The 23,910-nt window shown below is 38.8% G+C and overlaps 1 protein-coding gene across 3 annotated transcripts in view; it reads left to right on the top strand.

Annotated features, from left to right (window-relative positions):
- The first annotated feature begins 232 nt into the window (after positions 1-232).
- slco3a1a (solute carrier organic anion transporter family member 3A1a) overlaps positions 233-23,910 on the top strand; it is a 132,766-nt gene continuing 109,088 nt past the window's right edge. For 2 of the 3 annotated variants that reach the window (XM_074678302.1, XM_074678300.1), the window contains exons 1-2: positions 705-863; positions 1,251-1,359. In XM_074678302.1, coding sequence (XP_074534403.1) covers positions 1,357-1,359 — 3 coding nt within the window. In that variant the 5' untranslated portion in view covers positions 705-863; positions 1,251-1,356. Of the gene's footprint in view, positions 322-704; positions 864-1,250; positions 1,360-23,910 lie in introns of those variants that run through there. The other variant, XM_074678301.1, reaches the window with a different exon arrangement.

Genomic DNA, 23,910 nt, shown 5'->3' with positions numbered 1-23,910 from the left:
ACAAATGAGTGTTATGGAGGATGCTGCACATGAACATCTGCTTAAATCGGTGGTCTGATCAACTGTCCCTGTCCGGTCAGTCGCAGAAAAACGTCATCAGCTATGTTCTGTCAGATTTTGCTACTAATCGAAAATTGATACTTTGTGGTTCTGCGCGTGCGCTCTACGCCATTCGTGTTTCGCTCATAGTTTTTGGCTCACCGTCTCAGTGTTTTAAATAAAATCAGGAGGCAAGGACAGGAATCAAAATATGCTCCCGACCTAAAGTACTCGTAAAGACACATCAAAACTCGCTGGGATTAATGACACAGGGGTATTGAGGTGAATATTTATGATTTATTCAACTATTGAGTACTGAGAGCATAATTTGGCAACAATGGACTATGCTATAGGCGCAGCTACAGTCATAATAATAATAATAATAACAATAATAATAATAATAATAATAATAATAATAATAATAATAATAATAAAAACAGCGGTAGCAAAGTTCCACAAAGCAGCAAAAATCTGATGACACTTTTCATTAAAAAAGGAACGGTAGGAAAACCAAGGCAGCAAAATCTTTCCTCGTGGCCTTTGCACACCAACACACACCAGTGCAACCTAATACACCCTCCAAACACTGGATCATTAGCTGCAGCTAATGATACAGTGATGAGCTGGACGACAGGACTACATTTCTACTTCAAACTTTACGATGGACGTGGGGAAGACAAATCGTGTTGCACTCAAGGATTGAGTGAGAATTTTGGCTAACTGAATGGTGTTTGGCAAACAGACTTAACCGAAGTGCCTCGGCTTTCCTCCTGTCATAGTGACAAAGCAGAAGCAAACTACGTCTTTCGGCAGTCAGTTTAAAGGTAAAGAAGTCATTAGAGTGTGCTTTTAAGTAGACGGTACGGATATGCTACTTTTGCTTTTTAGTCTTAACCAGGCAAGGTTCAAAGCGGGCCACATGTCAAGTTCTTTCTGAAAACCCTTACCAATATTTCACAATCTTTAATATTATTCTAAAAGCATTCCACAAATCCCTTGAATTCCTGATTCAATCTGGCTGATAAAAGTTTTTTTCAATTTGGTTTGCATATGCCACATATGAAGTAAGACAAACAGGCCTGAAGGGAGAGCATATCAAACAAGTGCTTTCTTTTAAGGCTCTCAGCCAATTCATTTTTTTTTATTTTCCATCTCATTCATAGTGACGTTTTCACTAACCATGTGCTCTGCTTCTTCTTATTCTTCTGAAGGGAATGATTTGAGCTTTCAGATTTGTCTTCACAAGACCCGCACTTCAAAACCTGCATGGAAGACCTGTGAAAGTTCACCTTGGGATGGATATTCAAGGTTATTTTGATGGTGAGTGCTGCTTTATTTTTGTGGCTGCTGGTTTTGTTTTACTTTAGTTGTGTATGTGGAAAGAGCACAGTATGAACACAGTTTTGTTATGGTTGAAATGCTGTTTCTTTGATTGCTTGTGATCAAATCAAAATGTGTCATGAAGGGTCATTATTGAGCAGACTTTGTTTTGTCTGTTATGTTTTTTTTTGTATTGTATTTGATTGGAAAATCTTTATTGTCCGTGAGTGGCAAGAGTGACTAAACAGAAGCCTGAGTGAAAGTGATTGAGAGTGCAGGAGAAAGGACTGGAGAAAACCAGTGGAGCACATAGAAGGATACTGTAGAAGAAAGGAGAGAAAAACTCAGGAAGTGAAAGAGAATAAACATAAAAACTTGTGTTGGATGCTGGCAAAGAGGAAGGGGTTGGAAACAAAAATGTGCAGAGAAGATGTGAGTGACAGATACAGTTACAGAAAAGGAGAGCTGTCAGGACTAGATAAAGGAGAATAACAGCAGAGGAAGGTTCCAGGTACAGATGAGCAGAAGTTTGTACATTGTCCAAATGTTTGATCATTCTACATTTTGATGCTTTGGCAGGGATTTGGAGAAAATCAAATTTTGATTACACCATTCCTTTTGTAAACTGTATGTCGATGTTCAAAAGAATAGGGGCTTTATATGTATTCTTTGTCAAATTCTATATAGAGTTTTAGCGGTACGAGATTGTGACAAAGAAAAACAAAACAAAAAAAAACAAAACTTTTGGCTCAGTGTTTTAATGTGGGGTCACCTTGTGACAACCCCCAATGCCCAGTCAGTGCAGTAAGTGACTTACAATCTGTCCAAAGTAGTATACAGAGTTCAGGCTTGTGGATTTGTTTTAAAGCCAGACTCAGATGTATTGTTGACAATTCCTAAAGGGTCTTGGAAATTGGGTACTTTGAATTTTAATATCAGCTCAAGTCATTTCCATAAACATAAAGCCATTGTAGTGTCAGTCAAAAATAAATCCATTGTGTCATCAGTCTGGGCTGAAACAATTGACCTTGTGGGGATGAACTGTGTCTGGACCCTTTCGATGCCTGGTGATCCTGGACAGGATGTATCAAATGCCCAGTGAGAGATGGGCTCCCACCCTCTGCGACCTCGATGGGAAAAGCATCTCTACTACTGGGTTTTCTCCAACCCAAACTATCATTTTAAATGCAGTATTTAGTAACATTAGTATGAACAATCCACAGGTTGCTTTGTGGGGTTTAGAGAGATAAAAAAAATAGTGATTAAAAAAGAGATTAAAAAAGTGTTCTTCTGCTTGATGTTTTACAGCAGTTGGCATCGGTGAAGTTGCATTACTGCCACATTCCTTTGCTCATCCTACCGTTACTCAGTTTTTATATTCTGTTTAACAGACCAGTCAGTCAGAAATTTCAGCACCTCCTCCCTCCAACAGAATGGGCTCTAAGTTCATAGACCAGGCCAGCGCAGGCGCACCTGCCCTGCGCTGGCCTTCGCTGCGCGGACAGGGCATGACCGGCGCACCTTGCCGGTGACAGCGGGGCGCATCGGAGGACACGAAGCGTGTCACCTTGTGGGCTAGCTCCCGGGACAGATTTAATCTGTTCCTTTGTCATTAATAGGAGTACAAAATGAAGAGACAGTTACACAGCTGGCTTATCTATTCAGAATACTTTTGATCCACCTGCACTCCTGGTTTGTCATCGCCAAATAGCAGAACCTTTGGTGATATACTGTATAATCTCCCAGTGTCTCCGCCTCATCCTCCTTACAATAATGTAGCCTACTCCATCTTTTTAGATCACATAAAAAAAAAGACTAAAACAAAGAAATATGGGAAATCATGGGTAAATCCTGAGTGACATACATTTATTTTGTCTCTTTTTTCTTCGTCTTTTCTCTCCCTCTTTTCTTTGAATTAAATGAAATGTGAGAAGCCAGATAAATACTCAGTATCAGATGTTAAGGCTGTTTATTGTTTAATTGTAAGATATGCATCAAACTTCCAGCTGCCGTCAGGTTAACTTTCCATTATGAGAAATGGCTTTAAACCAACATCAGATGTGACGGGACAGTTTAGATAGATATAAATGTATATGCTGGTTCCGACGGTTACATTAAATAGTGATTGCTGTGATTGTTTATTGCATTAAAATGTGCCTGACAATCTGGAAACCTGCCTCTGAGGCTTTGTTGACATGTGCGCACATGTGTGCCTGTCACCAAATTACAGCTGTGGATGGTGCGCTCCGCTTTGCCCTGAGAATAGACCAGGTTGGAGCTAGCGAGCTTTCGGCGCACTTTTTTGGCACAAAATTGTCACTGTGCCAACATGAATCTGCTGACAACTCCCCCTGGTGCGCCGTCAACTCCCCCTAGCGCACAGCCACACCCATCTCTGCACAGACGGTCTACCAAATTGGCATTGCGCACTGCAGTGCGCAGCACGAAATTAACACTGCGCAGGGTGCGCCAGGCCTGCGCCCCCTGCTCTGTGCCACGAAATTAGAGCCCATTAAGTGTGTGTGTGTATACTGTGCAGAAAATATTGTGAACAAGGGTAAAAGAACTGAGAGTTGACTTGTGCTTAAATTACTTTAATTTCCAAGAGTGAGTCAACAACGCTGTCGCATCATATGACTCATGGTATTCTTTATATATCATCAAACCATATGTTCTCCACTAACCATTAAAAGTAGCCATATGCTTCTATTGCCACCTTTCTTACATAATTATGGAGAGTTGTGTTGATTACATCCTGTTTGTTTTAAAATGCAGCAAACAGCTTATTATCGGCACATGTTATTATGGGATCCTAAAGTGATGTCTGTGATACTTTTTTAAACTCTATGAGTTTTTATTTCTATAAAAGATCAACAGCAAGGTTAGCAATAACAATAGAAAGACCAGACCAGTGCCACCACAAAACCAAAAATACAACATTAAACATACACAAAACACACAACAGTGGATTGATAGACATGTCATATACGGCTTCTGGCCAAAGAGGACCAGAAATATGAGTTATGAGATATTTGATACGTTGTGGGCAGCTGTGAATCCAGGGGCCATGGCCTCAAACAGATCATTTACCTCAAGCTTCAGCAGTAGTGGCAGCACAGAAAAGAGGCCTTTTTTGGAGGACCTGCGGGATTATGAGGGTCTAGTGTGTATGCATAGACATTCAGAGTTTTCAGTTTGACACAGCTTTTTGAAATCCTCACTTTCAAGAGAGGAGATGGAGCAGAAAAGGCAGAAGTTGTATCTGTGAATTATTCTCTCTGTAGCCGGTCAGAAGCAGAAACTTTTTCTTCTGCGAAAATCTTTTGAATTTGCAGCACACACAGATTTGTCTGATACTTCTTGATGCTTTTTCCCTTCGTAGAATCTTCTGGGACTGACTAGCATTGCTGATTCTTAGGATGTGTGAATGTTCTCATGCACTGAACAGACACAGTAAGAGCATTTATTACTTAGGCAGCCATTCTTCATCATTACTGTCGTCATCATTGACGTCATTTTTTGATGGTCCTTCATATGACCCAGTCCATAACCTGGGAACCTGGGTTATGCTGTGAATGCTGAAATTACAGCTTCTTTAGAAAAATAAGTATTGAGAATATTCATTGGTGCCAATCTGCTCTGTAGTGGAACATCAACACAATTTGGTGACATTTCATTATCACATCACGAGCATCATAACTACAGGCTGTAGCCTTAGCCATGGATGGAGCTGAATGACATTTTCTTTTTTTTTTTGATTAACACAAAGGGCTCACTGTAACTCAGCTCACTGAAGCTGTGAGGCCATCTGTCAGGTTATTTCTGTCCATCACTACACCTGAGGTCCAGAGGTTCTTTTTGAAATGCCACCACCATACAATATAGCAACGTCATGGTGCCTGCCAAGACAGTGGGGGGAATGGTGAACACTAGGAACCATTCAAATACATGAGATGAAAAATGACTCACACACTCTGATACACAGAGGAAGGCCAGGTATTGTAGAGAATCTGACAATTCAATCTGATTTTGATTTATGATTTGGTATCATTTGGGTTCAGAGTTGTTGAATATGTTTTGATTCAATAATATGCATGGATGGCAGGGATTAAAGCTTGTTAAATAGGGTGACTTCTAATACTCATAAATAATATTTGCATTAACTGTTATGGTTGCAAAAAAGTAGCCAAATTATTTTTTTCATAAAGAATAAAACAGGAAAGTACAGTATTCTCTGAAGGGCACAGATGCCGCATAGTTGACTTTATTTCCCACTCTTAGAAATACCAAAGGGATTGATAATTATAGCGGGTTCTCTTGTTTAGGAGATCCAACCGTTGTACCGAAGAGTCGCCCTCTCTTCTGAATTCTTTCTTTAAGCTCCACATGTACTCAGAAACTGGGACTTCTGGCACATGATGTTCCAGTGGTGTACCTTCTTGAAGTCTTCATTCTCAACAAGGTGGCAGGTCCTCACAAATGCAAATTGCCACAGGCTTGGGTATTTTTAGTGCATGCACCGAGCTTGTAACAATTTGTAAGACAAATAAGTGGTGTTTCATTTAGTTGCAATCAGAGGGTTTTTTTCTTAGCTGCAGGTTGTAAAAAAAAGCTGCTTACGTTTATGTTATCACAGCTTTACTATACTGCCTCGTTGCCTCACCCATGATATGAATTTTTCTGTTACAATTTTATATCTTAATCCAAACTAGGTTCAGACACCAGTTGATTTCACCACTGTGTTGACTAAAAACAGTTGTTTAGTCAAGACAGGTCTCAGCACAGGGTGAATAACAGTGCCAAGTACTAACAGCCCCCCCCCCCCCCCCCCCCCCCCCCCCCCCCCATTACAACGTGGGTTATCAATTCACAAGAGTCTGAATCGATATCTAACTGGAAACAAAATATGTTTCACTGTCCAAAGGAATCAATAATATTCCAGCCAACCCAAATAAACAGCAGATGGCACTATATGCCTTTGGCTTCTCTTGTTTAATGTCATAATGTGTATCATGTCTGTAGATAAAAGAGACAGACAGCTGGTAGAGATGTTACACTTGAGGATGCCCAACCAATGTTTTATCCTGTGTTACTTTTCACACATTACTTTAACTCAGAGCAGGTGGTTAAAAGTTTATTTACCAAGCAGCATTCACCCAAAGAAAACAAAACAGTAACAGTAAATCATGAACAGAAATATGACATATGAAAGAAGACAAGGTAAAATAAATCATATAGACTCTCATTTAAATGGAAAAACACAGGTCAAGAAAATGTTCCTTCTCAGACAGATAATTTGCAGTTGCCCAGCAGTTCAGACATTTGAACATTTCCACTTTTTATTCTAACAGCTATCATAATCATACAGCTGTCATCCTTTCCCTCCACAGATTTCCCATGGTAAATATAAGAAAAGTTCCTCTTGTATCTATTATGACAATATTTCATCTTTTGCGTTCCTCTGAATAATTGCTAGGGCACAGATAGAGAAGTGTGAGAGCAAGATCCTATATATGTGCAGTTGCCAAGCATGCACAGTTAGGGCACCAATTAACACACTCAAAGATATTTTTTGTGGAGGAGCTGTCTGTCTTATTATTACCAAGACATAATTAAAATCAAGAAAGATGTAAATACCCCACTCATAATCACTAATTAAGATCCAATCACAAAGGCTTCGGAACAAATTCTTCCACTGTAGAGTTTTTCCTACTGATACGTCATTTGTGTAAAAAAGGTCTGCAAGTTGCAATCAGAGTTGTTGACAAAACAAGGATGAAACACCTCAAAACTGCTGAGCGGCTGCAGTTATACTTGTTTATGCTATTTTAGCTCTGCCTTGCCTGTGATGATGTAGTACTGCCATTGTAAAAACAGGACAGCATAGATCTGAACTGAATAGATCTGTCCCATGGATTGTTTTGTTATTACTGATATCTGATCTAACTTCTTGATAGACTGCCTTTAAACATAGTGATATGCCACTTCACTCTTTTCCTTTCAGTAGAACATTTTAAATACTTATGACCACTTTTTCAAGTCAAGCAATTTCTTAAACATCATGTTTCTCTGTAGGTCTGAAAGCCAATACAAATACCTTGAATAGTTGAAATTTTGGGGTGGAAATACAGTGCTACAGAGATAACTTTGATCTCTGTCTACGGGTGAGTATTGGCAAGGACCTCACGATACGATACGCTTCATGATTCTTGGGTCATGATATGATTGCATTACAATATCACGATATTGTGATGTATTGCAATATTCTACACAGTTAATTAAGAAAAAATAGAGATCATGTTTAAGTAAATCACACTCTATTACCCAAATTGCGTAAAAAAGTTGATATGGAAATGATTTTATCAGTGTTCTACACTTCAAAAATTGAACTTGAAATGATTTTAAACCAATTGACCTAAAAACAGAGAGAAAACATTGAAGTCTATGGTATCAAAACCTATATCATCAAGCACAGGGATAAAACCGGGATGTTTGATACTTCTTTTTTTTCACACCAACTGCAAAAAAGAACAGCTTAACTGTTGACTCTCCCTGGTTCATTTATATTGACTGAACAGGACCTGACGCACATTTGTCGTGGTGTTAAACCTTAGCAAGTAGCAGCAACTAGTGGCAAGGAGGACTTACTTGACATAAGATTTTTTGCCTTGAGTATCTGCTGCTGGTATCTGCAGCCTTCACAAGTACAGATACCTTAAGAAAAGGCTGGTATCAGCCCGATACCAATACCTGGTATCAATACTTACCCACCCCTTGAATAAAATATTTTAAGAATATATTTTGAGATTAGCTTTGTTTTACAGTTTATGGGCAACATACAGCAGAGTAGCTCTGCAGCGCCATCTACTGCAGTGGAGATGCAGATGTTGTGTCCAACTCGGCTAAAATATGATTCTTTTCATAATAAAAATATCAATATTATGAGTTGAAATATTGATATTGTATCAGAGGTCAAAGTATCACCATATATTGCCTCATCAATATTTTTTAACACCTCTATCTCTCTCCCCATCTAATCTCTTTTTTTCCTTCTCACACTCTGTAATAAATGTCCTTATCTGACTTTTCAGAATATGGCAGGGGTTTAGAGATGCCACATAAAGACATTTCCAATCAGAGCTTAGGGCCCTCATGGGCTGCGGGGAGTCATTTCCACGGTCACCTGAGGATACTCAAGAAACGACATGACCCAAAACACCATAACTGTAAGATAGTACGAAAGAAACTAATTTCTTCAGCATTTATCCATCAGATTAACATGAGAATTACTTGTCTCCATACTGATTGTGTACTCTGTCATGATCATATTGCTGTGATTCTGTAACTCCCACATAGGGACCGAAGGTTAGAGAGCCTCTTGTTTGTTTTCTGCTGCCACATCTGCTCAGTCTAGTATAGTTTTATATATTTATGCAAATGTCAGTGGTAAGATGTAACATCTGGAGTTCCTAGTTATTTACAATTAGAGTGGAATTAACTGCTGTGTAACACAAGGTAAACTCAAATTTGGAGACTTTGTCTATAGAAATGTGTGATACTTTGGCAGGATGCAACCTAAAAGGTAGGACACACAGAAGATGAAGAAGGCTATTCCTCCGTCTGCTCATAAGAAATTAAGAAACAACCTGTGGTCATGATGTTTCAAGATAAAATAAACAGAATAAATGACACAACCTGTCAGCATGCAAAACTTAGTAACAGAACTAAAATTATAAAGAAAGGACACATAGTACACTCAAAAATTCCTCAGATGTTGTTCATGAGATATTTTATATCTAGATAATGAGTGGGTTTTGAAAAAGCCTGCAATCAACTGTCAACTCTGACTTTTCCAGTTACTCCTCTGTCACTCTGATTCAGTGAAAGTGTGACTTATATACAAATGTAGAAAATTAAAAAGTAGATAAACAAGTAAATCAAAATACATAGTTATAGACAGAAAGCTAAACAAGCTCAACAATTTGACAACGGGGAGGGAAGGACTTAGAAACTTTGAGCTTGAGTTGTATAACTATTTCAGCTATCTAATTATCAAACTAGTTAATGTAATAATTACACTTTTTCCACAAGAAGCTTTCCTCTCTTTATACACAGAGCAGCATATCCTACCTGTCATACTGTTTTCTTTACCTGCACGTGTTTGTCAGATTTGTGGACAAATTTGATCAGATGCGCAAACATTACATTTTACAACAAAACTTACACAGTGCAGATTCACATGAGCAACAATCCACTGTACCTAAACTTTAGCTGTAGAAAAAACTGCAGTAAGAGAAGGTTTGTAATTAGCATGAAATATTCACTTCAGTTTGTGTTTTTACAGGAAAGGAGTTCACATGAGAACCCTCATTCTCTCTCTTATCACCTACAGAGCATCTGTCGACCACACGGGTGCTTTATTTTCACTTTATTTTCACAACAGTCAAAATAAAACACAATGCTTTTCTCAATGTTCAACTCAAATTGATAAAATAGATGTTAAAAACCGATGAGATTTCTGAGTGGTATTTAATTATGCTAAATTAGTGTTTCTGAGTTGAAGTTGTTGCTGTTGCACTTATCTTTGTATGAATTCATCGTAACCAGTGTTTACCTCTAATCAACTCTAATCATTCTTTAAACAAATGAGAAAGCAAAGGACTTTATTTTACTTGTTTTGGCTAATGTTTCTTCCAGGAAAGGGTATTGATAATATGTTGGTCTTAACAAAGCCATTATTGATTCCACTTATTGACCCTGTAAATTTTCACTGTACAAAAAGTAGGCTTTACAGGTTTTCTTAGTCAACATTATATGAGTGTATAGGAACTAGAGGTCGACCGATATGGGTTTTTTGGGGGCCGATGCCGATGCCGATGCTTTCCAAATTTGGGCAGCCGATACCGATATGCATAGCCGATTTTTCCAATTTGATATTCAGGCCGATTGTTAAATAAATATATATTTATCACATTTTTGTGAAACGCAGCAATTTCTTAGCAACTAAAAGAAATCTATTACAACAAGTCGTGTCCATTCCTCTGAACATTTATTCAGCTTTCAAAACAATGAAGTATTTTGTCTGAGTAAACACACAATGTAACAAGCAGTAGTAAACATTCACACTCTTCTTAAAATGTCAAAAAAGAAATTTAAACTTATTAATATAATTTGAACAAAAGTATGTAATGTATCCAAGTGGTTCCACAAGTTTGAGGTGCTCATCTTTTTTGTGCCTGATCAAAAATTGTGTCATTTTATACAACGGATCAAAAATCGGCTTTTTAAAAGAAAATACAGCCGATGGCCGATAGAGACAAATGTCCAAATATCGGCCTGATATATCGGCCGGCCGATATATCGGTCTACCTCTAATAGGAACATAAATATAACATGACACTCTTGGTGTTTTTTTTAATTTTTGGTAAAGTGAAACCAAGCTTTGGATTGCTACTATCTCTCTGCCCCTTTCTTGGAAATTCCTCCGCTGACTGACAAGCATGATCGACGTGATGTTAACATATGGTCCAGCCACTTCATCTTAATGTGAAGAAGCAACAAGGGAATCGTTAGGCGTAAAAGCGAACAGATCGAACCATCTCTGATCAATTTTTAACAGGAACCTGTTATCAATATCCATCCCCAGTTTCTTCCATTAGTTTTTACAAGATTTCATTGTTTGTACTTTTTCATCCATTAACTTGGAAAATAAGGTCACATTTCTCTGCCCAGACATCCTGGGAGCTAATCAGTAGATTTCAATATGTTTTTGAGAAACAGATATTAGAGTGAAGAGATGCTTCACCAACTTTCATCAAGTCAGTGCTGTCAGTGGTGTGTGGTGTAAAAGAAAGAATAAAAATAATAAAACAGATTCCCTGCAGCGTGTTTGCTATTCTCTTTTGAATCTGACAGCATCAGTTCTCTCTCCAAATTCATGGAAACTAAAGCTTCAGGTGTCTGAGTTAACAATGCACTCCTCAAGTGCCTTACAGTGTTGTCTTTAAAGAGACAATGCAAAGATGAACCCTAGTTTGAAGCTTTCAGTACAACAATCTGTAAACGGTACATGAGTGGGAAGAAAAGAGTCCCTTTTTGTCAGTCAAGTCTTTTATTTATTTTAGAAGAGATTTTGGCAACAAACACTTTCTCTTTCTGTTGGCATTGACAAGATGTCACTGCAAAACCCCCATCCATTTGGCTCCCCTCTTGCTTCCTCAATTTGAAACTGTCAGAACAGGAATAGTGTGGATCTCATGTATTAGAAGAGCCTCAAGAACCAGGAGGGCAGTGAGATGTAAACAAAAATGTGATATCAACAAGGAGATTCGGGAGAGTGCTCTCAGTGTGCACTCTGAAGGGGTCATTAAGAAACACAGGTGTTTTTATTATGGAGAAGAGTGGACCTCAGAATACTTGAGAGCAAAGAGGAGAGACAATATGGAACCCAACAAAGAAGTGGAAAGCTGCTGTAAAAGCTGCTGTTCATTGCCGGAGCTGACAACTGCATACTTAAAAAGTATAGCCTGAGTAACACCTGGTGGCAAATGGAACAGGCCCTCTCTTCCCTGGTTGTGAGTGTGCTCATGTATTCCAAAGGCTCATACAACTACACAGTGAAGGAAATTTCATGAGCTGCTTGCACACAGACTGCTGTGCTAAAGATAGAGGCTGTTGTCAGAAAAACCCTGGTCTCATCTGCTGCACTCCTAGCTTTTACTGCAGTGTCTGCTTTAATGTTTGCTTTTGTTTTTTGAACATGTCCTGGCTCCAATGGGAGCCTTGAGTTCATTAATTGTGATGGAATGGCTCCCATGCCAACTACTGGCGATGTCCAACAAACAAAGAGACTGAATAATAATGTTTTTATTTGTTTGCGCTGTCCAGTAGTAGCCTGACTGTCTTCTTAATCATGGGGTTGTGATTCTTGGAAGGGATGTCTGTGGAGGGTTGCTTGTGACAAGAAAACACAGGAGGAGGGCACATGCTTGGGAGCAGGGGGTTACTGCTAATTTACTAATGTGGCATTAGTAAATCATAAGCAGGTTGTAAGAAGAGCTTCAAAAGTCAAAAAGAAAGAACGGGAGCAAGAGGCAAAATATATTAAGTAATTCATTGAAAACTGAACATAAACTTGGGTTGTTCATTAGCCGATCTTGCATTTAAAGAAAAAGAAAAAGAAAAACTAAAAACAGAATTTAAAGTGTCAAAAAGGGTTCAGCTGTGGGTAGCCCTGCTGTTCCGGTTGATCATTTGCTTTAGACATGCTTGTTGAGAATGTTTCCAGGAGGCTGGTGGGAATGTTGCACCATGTGAGGAAGATGGCTTCATGAAGGGCATCCATGATCCTGGACTGATATCAGTTTTTGTTGTCATCCATCCCCAGATGTTCTCAGTGGGATTTAGATCAGGGGTACAGGCAGGATAGTGCAGACATTAGCGAGCTGTCGGGCAGATTTAGGAGGGAAAACAGCCCAAAGTACAGTAGGAAATGGTGTCAACATGTATTTTAAAAAACGTTTATAAGTTCTGTATGCTACAAAGGTTTTCTGTATATGATTTTTAATCATTGCCAGAGCATTTAGAGATGTTCAGAATCATGCTGTGGGTATACAGTATGGGGCAAATGATGTTTGAACTTGGTAAAATGTGTTTGTGTTATTGTTTCAGACAGTATTTGGCTGAATTTCGTGTCACAAACTCACTGTCATTTTACAACCTAAGTCAAATAGTACAGCACTGAAACTGTGCACTGTTTGTGTACCCGATCCCTCCAACCCTACACCTGAGTGTAATTAACCTTCAGAGAGGAGATGGAGGTACAAAGAAGCAAAGAGTCCAGAGATGGGGATGGCACACACTTGACAGCAAAAGCATGTGGTGAGAGATTTTGTGTCTCACCTAATCCTTTTTTTCTGCCCCTCTGTGGGTTTTCTTTTAGTGTGTGTGGGTTGGAGATGGACAATCCTGGAGTTGTTGAAGTACCAAGTCAACAGCAATGGCCCTCATAACACAGTGTTCTTAGCAAACACCATTCCCAGAAAAGCCAAAGATCCTGTCCTCAGAAAAGACATAAGAAGATTAAAAAGATTAGATTAAAAAGGGAAGATCCACATCTGATTATTCTCAACAAACACTCTTTAACTTACACTAGCTTTCAGCTCTTCTCTGATTGGATGAGAAGCTATACTGAAAAATTTTATTAAAGGGCTATTTCAGGGTTGTGTAAGTTGCATTGCACTAGTAATTGCACTAGCCACAGCGAATGCCAGCCAACTCAGCCCCCTTCAAAGAGAAACTACAGGGAGGGACATCAAGTAGCTAAGCTACTGTTTACCATGGGCTGTGTCACTATGTAATTACAAACGATCGGAGCGCTACTTAAACTGCTGGTTTATTCTGATTGACTGTTGTTACAAGGTGGCACATTATAGAGCCAGTTAGCCAGTCAATGTGCCAAAGGCATCAGAGCACATCAGTGTTGTGCCCATTAATCGTGCAAAAACAAAAGAGCTTTTTGATGGTACAGTGCTAAAAACTACTCTTGGTAGAGCAGGCGTCAAACTGGAGAAGGCTTGCGTCTGAGTCTGTCATTATTAGCGAAATAAAGTGGTAAACTCGGCTGTTTTGCAGCAAGCTGTAGCCCAGCTCTCATGCTGTTTCTTTTGGCGTTTTCTCATTGATGTGGCAAAGATGACTGACATCCATTGTTGCCAGTTAAGTTGCTAGTGACATGAAAGTCATACTGCCCTTATTAATGTTTTAAAAATACATCACTTATTTGGGTTAAAAAACAAAGATTTTTTAGGTGTAGGTGTTAACAGATTAGAAATTGGATAACAGAACAGTTTGATTAAGAATATTGTTTGGTGAGAGGAATCTTTGAAGAGTTTCTGGGAAAAGATGAATATAAAAGGAAAAATTAGTTTACAGCATTCTGAAATAGTCTTAACTCTACTCAATGCATGTGTTGTACGTTAAATGGAATTAAGATTTGAAAGGAGCCCCCACAAAGTGGAAGAAACGTAAATACCTCACCAGTAGCATTACAATAAATGAAAGCCTGCAATTGATGACAGTAACGCACCACAAATTTTTATGCACGTGTTTTGGTCCTGTACAAATGTCAACAAAGTGTAGAGAGAGACTCACAGGAGTTTCATTGTTTTCTTGGCTGCATTGCAAATTTTTATCTGTACATAGAGTCAGCAGAAGCAGAAGCGTCCTCTGTCACTGTGTGGTTGAATTTTCTTTAAACCTCACCCTGATCAGTTTGTAGGGACTGTCATGCTGATCAGCGCTGTGAATCCATTCGCACATATTGTGCATCAGCTGACTGTTAATCCTCCTGCTCACACAGGAGTCACCTTTCTGCTTTCTTTGGGATGGAAGTTGCAGTTTTTCTATCTTTTCTCATTCTTTAAAAGTCAACAGAGGAGTTTTTCTCTAGCTTTTGTTTAAAAACCTCAGTTGACTGATTACAAAAAAAGGCAAAACTGCTATAGTGAGTCTGAATATTATTATTTTAAGTGTTTTGTTCCTGGTTTTAAAGTTTAAATGCATTTTCAAAAAGGACTTATTCAAATTATTTGTGGTAAATGTTACAAGAGGTATTATCTAACAAAAACACGTTGATTATTTTGATTTTGTGTTTATTTTTATTAGCTCTTTTTTATTTTCAAAGCAATTCATCATTTATTTTTATGTTTTGAGGTTAAAAGAAGAAAATGCCAGAGAATTAAATGTTTAAATTAAGGAGATAAAATAATTGTCATTTAATAATCACTTGTGTAACTTTCTACTTTTGAAGAATCATCAACACACATGAGTGAGGGGGGAATCATGGTATGACAAAAAAAGAAAAAAAAGGATCAGGGGTTACACAAGACAAAAAAGGTTGGTAACCACTGCACTAGGAAAGAACTGATGAGATATTATTTGACACTAGAAAGGGCTTTATGTGAGGATTACAATAAGGTTAAACAATTCGATGTTATATGGAAATGCATCATATCCATGAAATAATTTGTGACGGGGGGGGGGGGGGGGGGGGGGTAGAGAATATAATACAGGACAAGGTCATGTGGACACTAATGCACCTGTTTCTGTAACTAATCAACCATAAAAATCTTTTGTTTTATCTTGTGTGATCCTAAGCTCTCAAAAAATGCAGACTAAGTGCAATAATTAACATATTTACAAATACCATAGTTAATGTCAGGATTTGTGCAATAAACCATAATTTATATATACATACTTATATTTTATACTAATTTCAGTGCCACATGACACTTGTTTTTATATTTTGTACTGTCTTTTATTTTGTAGCTTATATTTTATGCTTTCTATATGTTTAACTCTTTGAATGGGATTAGCTTTAACAGAAAAGCAGTTTCCTTTAGGGGATCAATTTCTGATTCTGACTCTGAGATGTTATGGTATATTTTGGTTTTGGTTTTAGAAACACAAATACATATCCAGACATGTTTAGAACAGAATAGAATAGAAAAGAACTTTATTGTCATTGCAACAAGTACAATGAAATTGAAGTCGCAGCAGCAATCAAGAAAACAAAAGTAAGAAAGTGCAAAAAGGTCCACAAGAAAATAGATTATGACAGTTTGTCCATCATTGTCCAGTTCAGCCAGCCTCCACCTTCACAGGGTCCAGGACTGAGCTTCTTCAGCAGTCTGTTCAGTCTCTGTCTCCTGGATCCTGTCTGCTCACAGCAGGTGAAGCTCTTCCAATGTGGTGTTGGTGTCTGGTGTTAGCTCCGTTAGCCATGTCTGTGAAAAGCATGATGCTACTCTGCCTTCTGGTATAACCTCTGTTGCTGGGTTAGTATGGCTAGCTTGTACATCTCATTGGAGATAGATCTTATGTTCCCAATAACGATGGATGGATGGACATGTCCATGTCGTCACTTCTTAGCTCACACCTGAGAACCAGCACATCGTCCTCACCTCCTTCTCCTCACCTTGTGGGAAGACATCAGGACTTACACCAGTTAGCAGTGACATGCTACAGGCTGCTAACCACTGAGTTCACATGTTAACAATGCAGCCATGGTTACATATAGGATCTCCAGACAAACACAGGAGAAAAAGTAGTAAAAATATCGCTGAAGCCACAAAAAGTTTGGTGTCCATGACCAACAAAGGAGCCATACAAAGTAATGATCCACTCTAAATACAAAGTTTACAAATACAAGTTTCCTTTTTAGTTGCACATAGAAGCTGTGATTTAAGTTTGTGTTATAGGACATTTAAATGTCTGTCTTTAAACTCTTTTTTATGTTCTAATTTTATTCACTCAACTCAGAAAAGTCCAACAACAGCTGCTACAATTTAAATCCAAAGTCTTAGAGTGCAATCATAAGGTGAAGTGTGTGGCAAAGCTTTTTTAATATTTCGTGGAGTGAGTAGATTTTTACAGCAAACAGTGTTAAAACACAAATGAATGAATTTAATTGACCTGGCACTGTCCCCTCAGAGGATATAAGCCTGTTTTACATTCCAATCACAAGGGACTTTCTTGTGAGAAAACAGACTTTTCATTAAGACCTGCATAAAAAGATAAGGGGAAATTCTTGGGGAATAGACTTTGTTATGATTTCTTTTTATATATCTAGGGTCTCTTGTTGCAGTCTAGACACCGAGTGGTGGTAGTGGTAAAGAGAGGATGCCTGATGTTATGAGCTGTGAGGAGCTCTCTGAGGAGTGTAAACCAGACGCAGGGTGTGTTTGAGTATAACTGAAGACGCTGGGGGATGTCTCAAGTTGCACTTTAATGACCAGTGATGGCAAGGAAAAGGCAAACAGAATATAAGGTTGAAACTACCTGTCAGACGATAAGAGGAGCACAAATACAGAGAACAAGAGTGTGTATTTGTGGTCATAAGCACTAAGAACTTGAATTGACAGTAAAGACACTGCTCTAAAGATTAAAGGATCATTGTCTAGGATGTCAGATAATGGGATGTAATACGGTAAAATGGAAAGTTATTTTATGCTTGAAGTGACTGTTTACAAAAATCAGTGTTATGTTATCCTCCCTGACACTCAGTATACACAGACTGACCTTCACATGAAGGTTGGCATGTTTGCACACCAACATGGTTATACAGAAGTCTGAAAGGAACAAACCAAATATTTGCATTATTTGGGAGATTTGGCAGCTTTGCCTACTCACCTGAAAAGAAGAGGGTGATGGGGTGGTTATCAGTTGGTTGCTGATAGAAATGAGTACATCCTCAAACTGGTCGTTTTAAGATTGAAACAAAGTTATGAGGAGGGGTGCAGATGGCTTAGCGGTTTAGGTTGTATCCCATGAGGTTGACCCCTGAGTGGTTGGCCAAGCCTGCATGTGGCCTCTTTTCCCCATGTCATTTCCAACTCTCTCCCTTTTCTTTCTCTATTGATGACTATTGACAACTATTGATAGTTGCGATAACAGTTAAATTTTATACAAATATACAAGATAGATCATAAAAAAGACAAATGACAGTGGCATCAAAACAGAAGGGATACATTAATAAATAGACCAACTTGATAAAACTTATATTTAACTTTGAGCCTGAATGACAAGTTCAGCAACTGAGACAGAATCAGTAAATTACTTTCCCCTATTTCCCCAAATACAAATTGGTGTTGAATGTATCAGCTGCAGAGCAAAAATGTTCCCACTGGAGACTGTCAACTTTCCTCAGCACCTTTACCTTCTGAGCAAGCATGGATAATTCCAGATGAGTGTGAAATTGAAAATGGTTACAAGTGGTTTCCACCTTGAATTTCTAACATGTGAAGTTTGCTGACTCTTCTCCCATGATTTAGAAGTTCCCAGCACATCATCCTATAACAAAAGGAATTAATCTGCCTTTTTGTTGCCTGTCTGTAAAACAGCCACCCTGCAGTGGTTTTATGTATATCGCTTGGGAGAAAAAAGGTGAAGCTGTCTTTTTTCACAGTCACTTTTGGTGTTCATTATCTAAAGCATCCCCATGAAGCATCACCTGATTATGCTGCACTGAAATGAGACTGGGATATTAGAGTATGACACACTAAGCATGCAGCGTTGTCCATATAGGTTGGGAAGAGTGACACAAAGTAAGAGTCTGTTGCAGCATAGTTTCATTAGCATGATACACAGTGTCACATAAGTACAAACAAAAATCTCACTGCACTTTTTTATTTTAAAAAAAAATCAATGAAAGATAAATCAAGATCAGGGGTAGGTTTACATTGGGTTTTGCATTTCTAGAGCCTTTTATCCCTCTGGCATTTTGTTTATTATAAATCATAATCATTGTGTTTGAATTGTTCAGATGACTTCAAAGTTAGTATGTTTTTCTTTGTTACAGTTGTATCACTATGCTTCTGGATATTTTTGATGCTTGATGCATCATAAAGCTGTGGAGCAGAGCCCTACTGTTCAGGACACAGCTGGTGAGCACTCTGACCTTTATCTTTGTGTAAACGTGGGTGGAAGTGTCACCAACCTGAATGTCATTCAAATTATGACGCAGTCAAAATGTACATTCTCTGAGAGTGTTAAATCGCGACTCAAAGAAATTTAACAAGACTATATTGGGGCTTAGATTAGATTAGATTAGATTAGATTTGGAATTCATTAGAGATGCTCTGATACCGATCAGTGGTATCGGTTATCGGTGTATCGGTGCCCCTCAAGGCTTGATCAGTATTTGTGGATCGGAGAGATCCATTGTGCAAGTCCAGGCAAACAGCCTCTGTGCCTTTTTAGCTGCATTACCAGTCTACAGGGTATAAAAGTTTACATTTAAAAAAAGAACATGTGTACATTTTAAATAAATGTTTTGATAGTAAACATCTAAATATTTCATAGTTTAAATAAATATTAAATTAAGTTACTCCATCAACTCATTTTGGCCTTCTACTGAAACATTACCAGTCTTATCCCACAGTAGTGCACACCGGTTATTATTTAAAGGTCCCATATCATGCCAAAATCACTTTATTAAGTCGTATAGTAAAATTTCTGGGTGTTTGGCTTTCCTCCCAGCCCCCAAAATGTGATATTTAATGACAAAACCTGAACTTGGTAGCGCTTGTGAATGTAAAATCCTAACCCTAAAACGAGCTGTTTGGATTTTGGGGATTTGCCGACGTCAGCGATTCCCTTTTTTGACCAATCAGGAGCAAGTCTGACCTGATTGGTCCACCAAAGCAGACACCCCTGCACCCCCTCTCCGCCACTGGAGTTGAGGGGCCATCACTGCTCTGTTTTTGGCTGTAAACAGCCACATAGTTCCATGCACAAGCTTCCCATCCCAGAAGAAGACAAGACTAAGTGGCTAGAGTTCATTTGTGAGGAAAATGTGTCAGCTACACTCAGTAAAACTGTGCATGTGTGTGCTAGTCACTTCACGGTCGACTGCTTTTCCAACTTTGGACAGTACATCAGAGGACTAGCGAATAGACTGGTCCTGAATCCAAGCGCATTACCAACCATCCGCCAACAAACCTCGGACCCTGGAAATGTGAGTATTTTAAATGTTGTGTGCTGTGGAGCAGTTGTAAGAGCTTTTCCTCAGTGTCCCCCCCTGTCTCCATGTTAGCTTCAGAATGCTAACTTTAGCTGTGGTTAGCCTATTGTTTTAGGCTGTAATGTTACGGTACACGAGCTTAGCTGTTTTCTAAACATTGTGCACTCAGAGCTCTTGGCGCCGCTCTCAGTGCCACGGGAGAGCGGGGCTCATTTACATATGAAGGTCACGCCCATTAAATCAGACCGTTCTGAACAGAGGGGCTATGAGAGCCTGGAAACAATGCTGCTGTGCCAGATTTGTTGGCTTTTTAGACCAAAAAATTTGACTACCATTTCATGAAGACATCAATGATCCATATCAAACTGCAGAAAAGGAGCATAATATGGGACCTTTAATGCTGGTATCGGATTGGTATTGTATATTAAGTACAGGACTGAAAAATTATGTAGGACTTAAATAAGTACTTTAATCTTCTCTATGAGTAAGGACTCAAATTGACAAGCCGATGATTCATGACCACTTGACCATTTAGAAATCTTATTCTGGAAGAGATCACTTTAATTGCACATACATAAATGACTGATCCTGGCCTCTGATAGGGGGCATGAATCAGAATGTGTTGTTCTAGTAACAGGTCAAGGTTTTATATTTTAAATCAGTTTCATTGGTGAAAATTATTCTTGGGTGCATCTGCCAAGCTGGAAGTAGCTTGTGTACCCTGTCACTTTGACAGGTAAGCAATCCCCTGCTAGGTTTTGGTTTAATGCTGTCTCAGCAGTATAATGCCATTGAGGGGGATGTGTCAGGATTAATGACTTCATTATGCTCTGAAGACACCTGGAATGCACACGTATGCATCCCAGGTGCCCAACAAGTATTTCACTGCACATACCTAAAAATGTCCCTGTCTCCCTCTGTCATCCTCATCTTGTCAGTTTTTATCAGGTTCAGCAGCCAGGCTCTGCTCAATACTGTACTAGATGAGGACTTGTCATTTGCCTTGAGGAGATTAGAGGAGATTAAACACTCTCACATTACTTCCACTTCATATAAATGACACAATCCGTCATGTTTTAAAACTGGAGAGACAAATTAAAGTCTCAATGAATTCAAAAACAACACTATTCCTGTACTGTGTTCACTCTGGATGCAAAAATACTTTATACTAGCTTAATTTGCAGGAATTGGAACACTAAGATGAAAATTCCCAGTTTGTGATGCAAAGATTTCTCGTCTACTCTCAGTTTACTCATCCAAACAGTGTCTCTTACGCTTCATGGAAACACATTAGACTTATGTACTACCTTGACCTTCTTACTTTGAATTCATTAAAGGAAAGCAGTGCCCAACAAGTTTTCTGCATTTGTGAACAGGGAAGTATTCAAAGCATGCTGAAACACAGGCAGTTTGTGAATGTGCCGAGATGCAACATGACGTTATCCTAAAACACTACATTTCAGAGTAATGACAGGTTGACTGTGACAGTCACAAAATCAGTAGAGCTTCACAGGTGATGAATAATTAAAACATAATATATCTTGATTTGTCTTTGTCTTTCAGCACACTGTCAACAATGATCATTGATTTTTATGATTCCAAAAACACTAAATGATGACTTTAGTGCTGTCACTTTTTTGGCAGTGAAAAGGTCAGAAGACATAAGCTAGTTACAAGGAATGTTAAATCTAACCAAGCCCCAAATTAAAACAAAAGAAGAGACATTGGTTTAAAATTGTATCCTGCATCCCCATTCACTATGCAACATCTCCACAATAATTATTTGATAGTCAGGGAACAGAAGAGGCTTGCCATAGGAGTGTTAATCCTATAAAGGTGTGCATATTGTCCCGAGGCCTGTTCTCAGCTGAGATTGCTATTTAAAAGGATCCTCAATAAAGCAGGGATTCTCAAGAAGGGAACACGTAATGTTTTGAAAATAAGTGACAGTTATGGTATAAGCACAGAGCTATGTGTACAGACACTGAGGGGAAGGAGAGCGGACTAATTCTCCATAGCATTTTCAAGATTGTTTTGGTATCCAGTGAGCCAGAACACCTTCAGTTTTAAGTACCATGGGCTTTTATCTTAGGCTAAAAATTTTATTGAGTCTAAAACTTGTTTTAGAGAAAAGGTTAGCTTGTTCCTGTTGTGAGTGGACAAATAGTGATCTGATCCTGTAGGTGTGGCTCATTTTAATAAGGATCTGCTGCTTTTTTGCGTACTGTGTTTAAGGTTTTTAATCTTGTGTGACTTGGACATTGATGATTTACCTTTAGTGTCACACTAACACAAAACGTGAGCGCTACACACTGTGCCACACTTAGAAACCACTCTAGTCAATCATTACATCCACACAACAGCTGTAATCTTGTGGTCTCGGGTATCCAGCTGCTCTGGTGACGCATCAAGTATGAATTTGCGCACACCCCAAAAACGTGTAGCACAGCACTCACACTGCATATCTAGATTAGGCATCAAATACACTTGACACGTCTGCAGCTCGACTCTGTTCTCTTGTGTGTTGACTGCGTTTGTCAACTCGCAATGAGACTGAGGAGTTCCCAGCCTCCCACTCCATTGATGTCTCTCTTAATTCATGTTGGGCTGTAACACCTCAAACCTGATGACTCCTGACCTGGCTCTGCTTATTATGCCTGTTTGTCGTTGTAGTCAAGTTAATACGAACTGATTTTGACACGGTTTGTTTTATTTTGGAAGTCACTGGGCGTTTTTAGGAAGATCGAGTGGGACATCTTCCTCTCCCACTAGATCTTCACTACGCTAAATTTATGCATCACAGCTCCCTATTTGATCGAGCAAAATAAAGGATGGTTGGGTATTAGCTGCAACATGCCAGAGCGCATCATAGCGGATCCAGTGTAAGTTGACACAGTAGCTTGAGTGGAAACCGATCTGATCTGGTGCCATGATGGTGCAGAGATGGACTGGAGATGCATCTGGTGGATTTCATCTATTAGAGGTGGGCATCGCAGGGTAATTCACAGGATATGATGCCATGCAGTACTATGCAGTTGTGGTATGAAACAGTTCATTACATTACCATACAAAACTGTAAAATATAGTATGACACAATTCTTCATAACTATAATACATTACCATACAATGAAAAACTGTATTGTACAATATGATATGATAAGACATGATAAAATACGATACAGTTTGATATGTAACAAGACTTTAAAAATAAAATAAAAAATTGAAATGATACAACACAAATATGGAATGATAGGATTTGTATGCATGACGGTGGGATAAGGTACAATGTTGTACAATATGATGCATAATGATACAATATCATGCAATGGTGGTACAGTGTGATACAATATGGAAACATTACAATGTGATGTGATGGTTTTAAATGCAAGATGAAACAATACAATATGACACAATACTTTATAAAACACAATGCAAATAAAAAAGAACACAACATAATATGGCATCCAGTACAATGTTCTTTGTTGATAAGGATCACAACTTACAGTGATTCAGTAAAGGCCCATTAACACCAAGGGCTCTAATTTCGTAGACCAAGCGCAGGCGCACCTGCCCTGTGCCGGCTTTCGCTGCGCAGACAGGGCGTGACCGGCGCACTTTGCAAGTTTCCTGCAGTGCCAAGAGAGGCGCAGTCAAGGCGCAGAGGAGCGGTTACACAGCTGGCTTATCCATTCAGAATACTTTTGATCCACCTGCATTCCTGGTTTGTCATCGCCAAATAGCAGAACCTTTGGTGATATTCTGTATACTCTCCCGGTGTCTCCGTCTCATCCTCCTTACAATAATGTACTCCATCTTTTTAGATCACGTTAAAAATAAAGACTAAAACAGAGAAATATGGGACATCACGGGTAAATCCTGAGTGACATACATTTATTTTTTCTCTTTTTTCTTCGTCTTTTTTCTCCCTCTTTTCTTTGAATTAAATGAAATGAGAGAAACCAGATATTTACTCAGTATCAGATGTTAAGGCTGTTTATTGTTTAATTGTAAGATGTGCATCAAACTTC

Source organism: Halichoeres trimaculatus, unplaced genomic scaffold (assembly GCF_033239565.1).
Source record: "Halichoeres trimaculatus isolate MK-OKI-2021-1 unplaced genomic scaffold, fHalTri1.1 fHalTri1_scaffold_10, whole genome shotgun sequence".
In the NCBI taxonomy this organism is placed as follows: Eukaryota; Metazoa; Chordata; class Actinopteri; order Labriformes; family Labridae; genus Halichoeres; species Halichoeres trimaculatus.
Note: the sequence above shows the minus strand (reverse complement) of the source record. Positions and strands in the feature narration are given on the sequence as shown.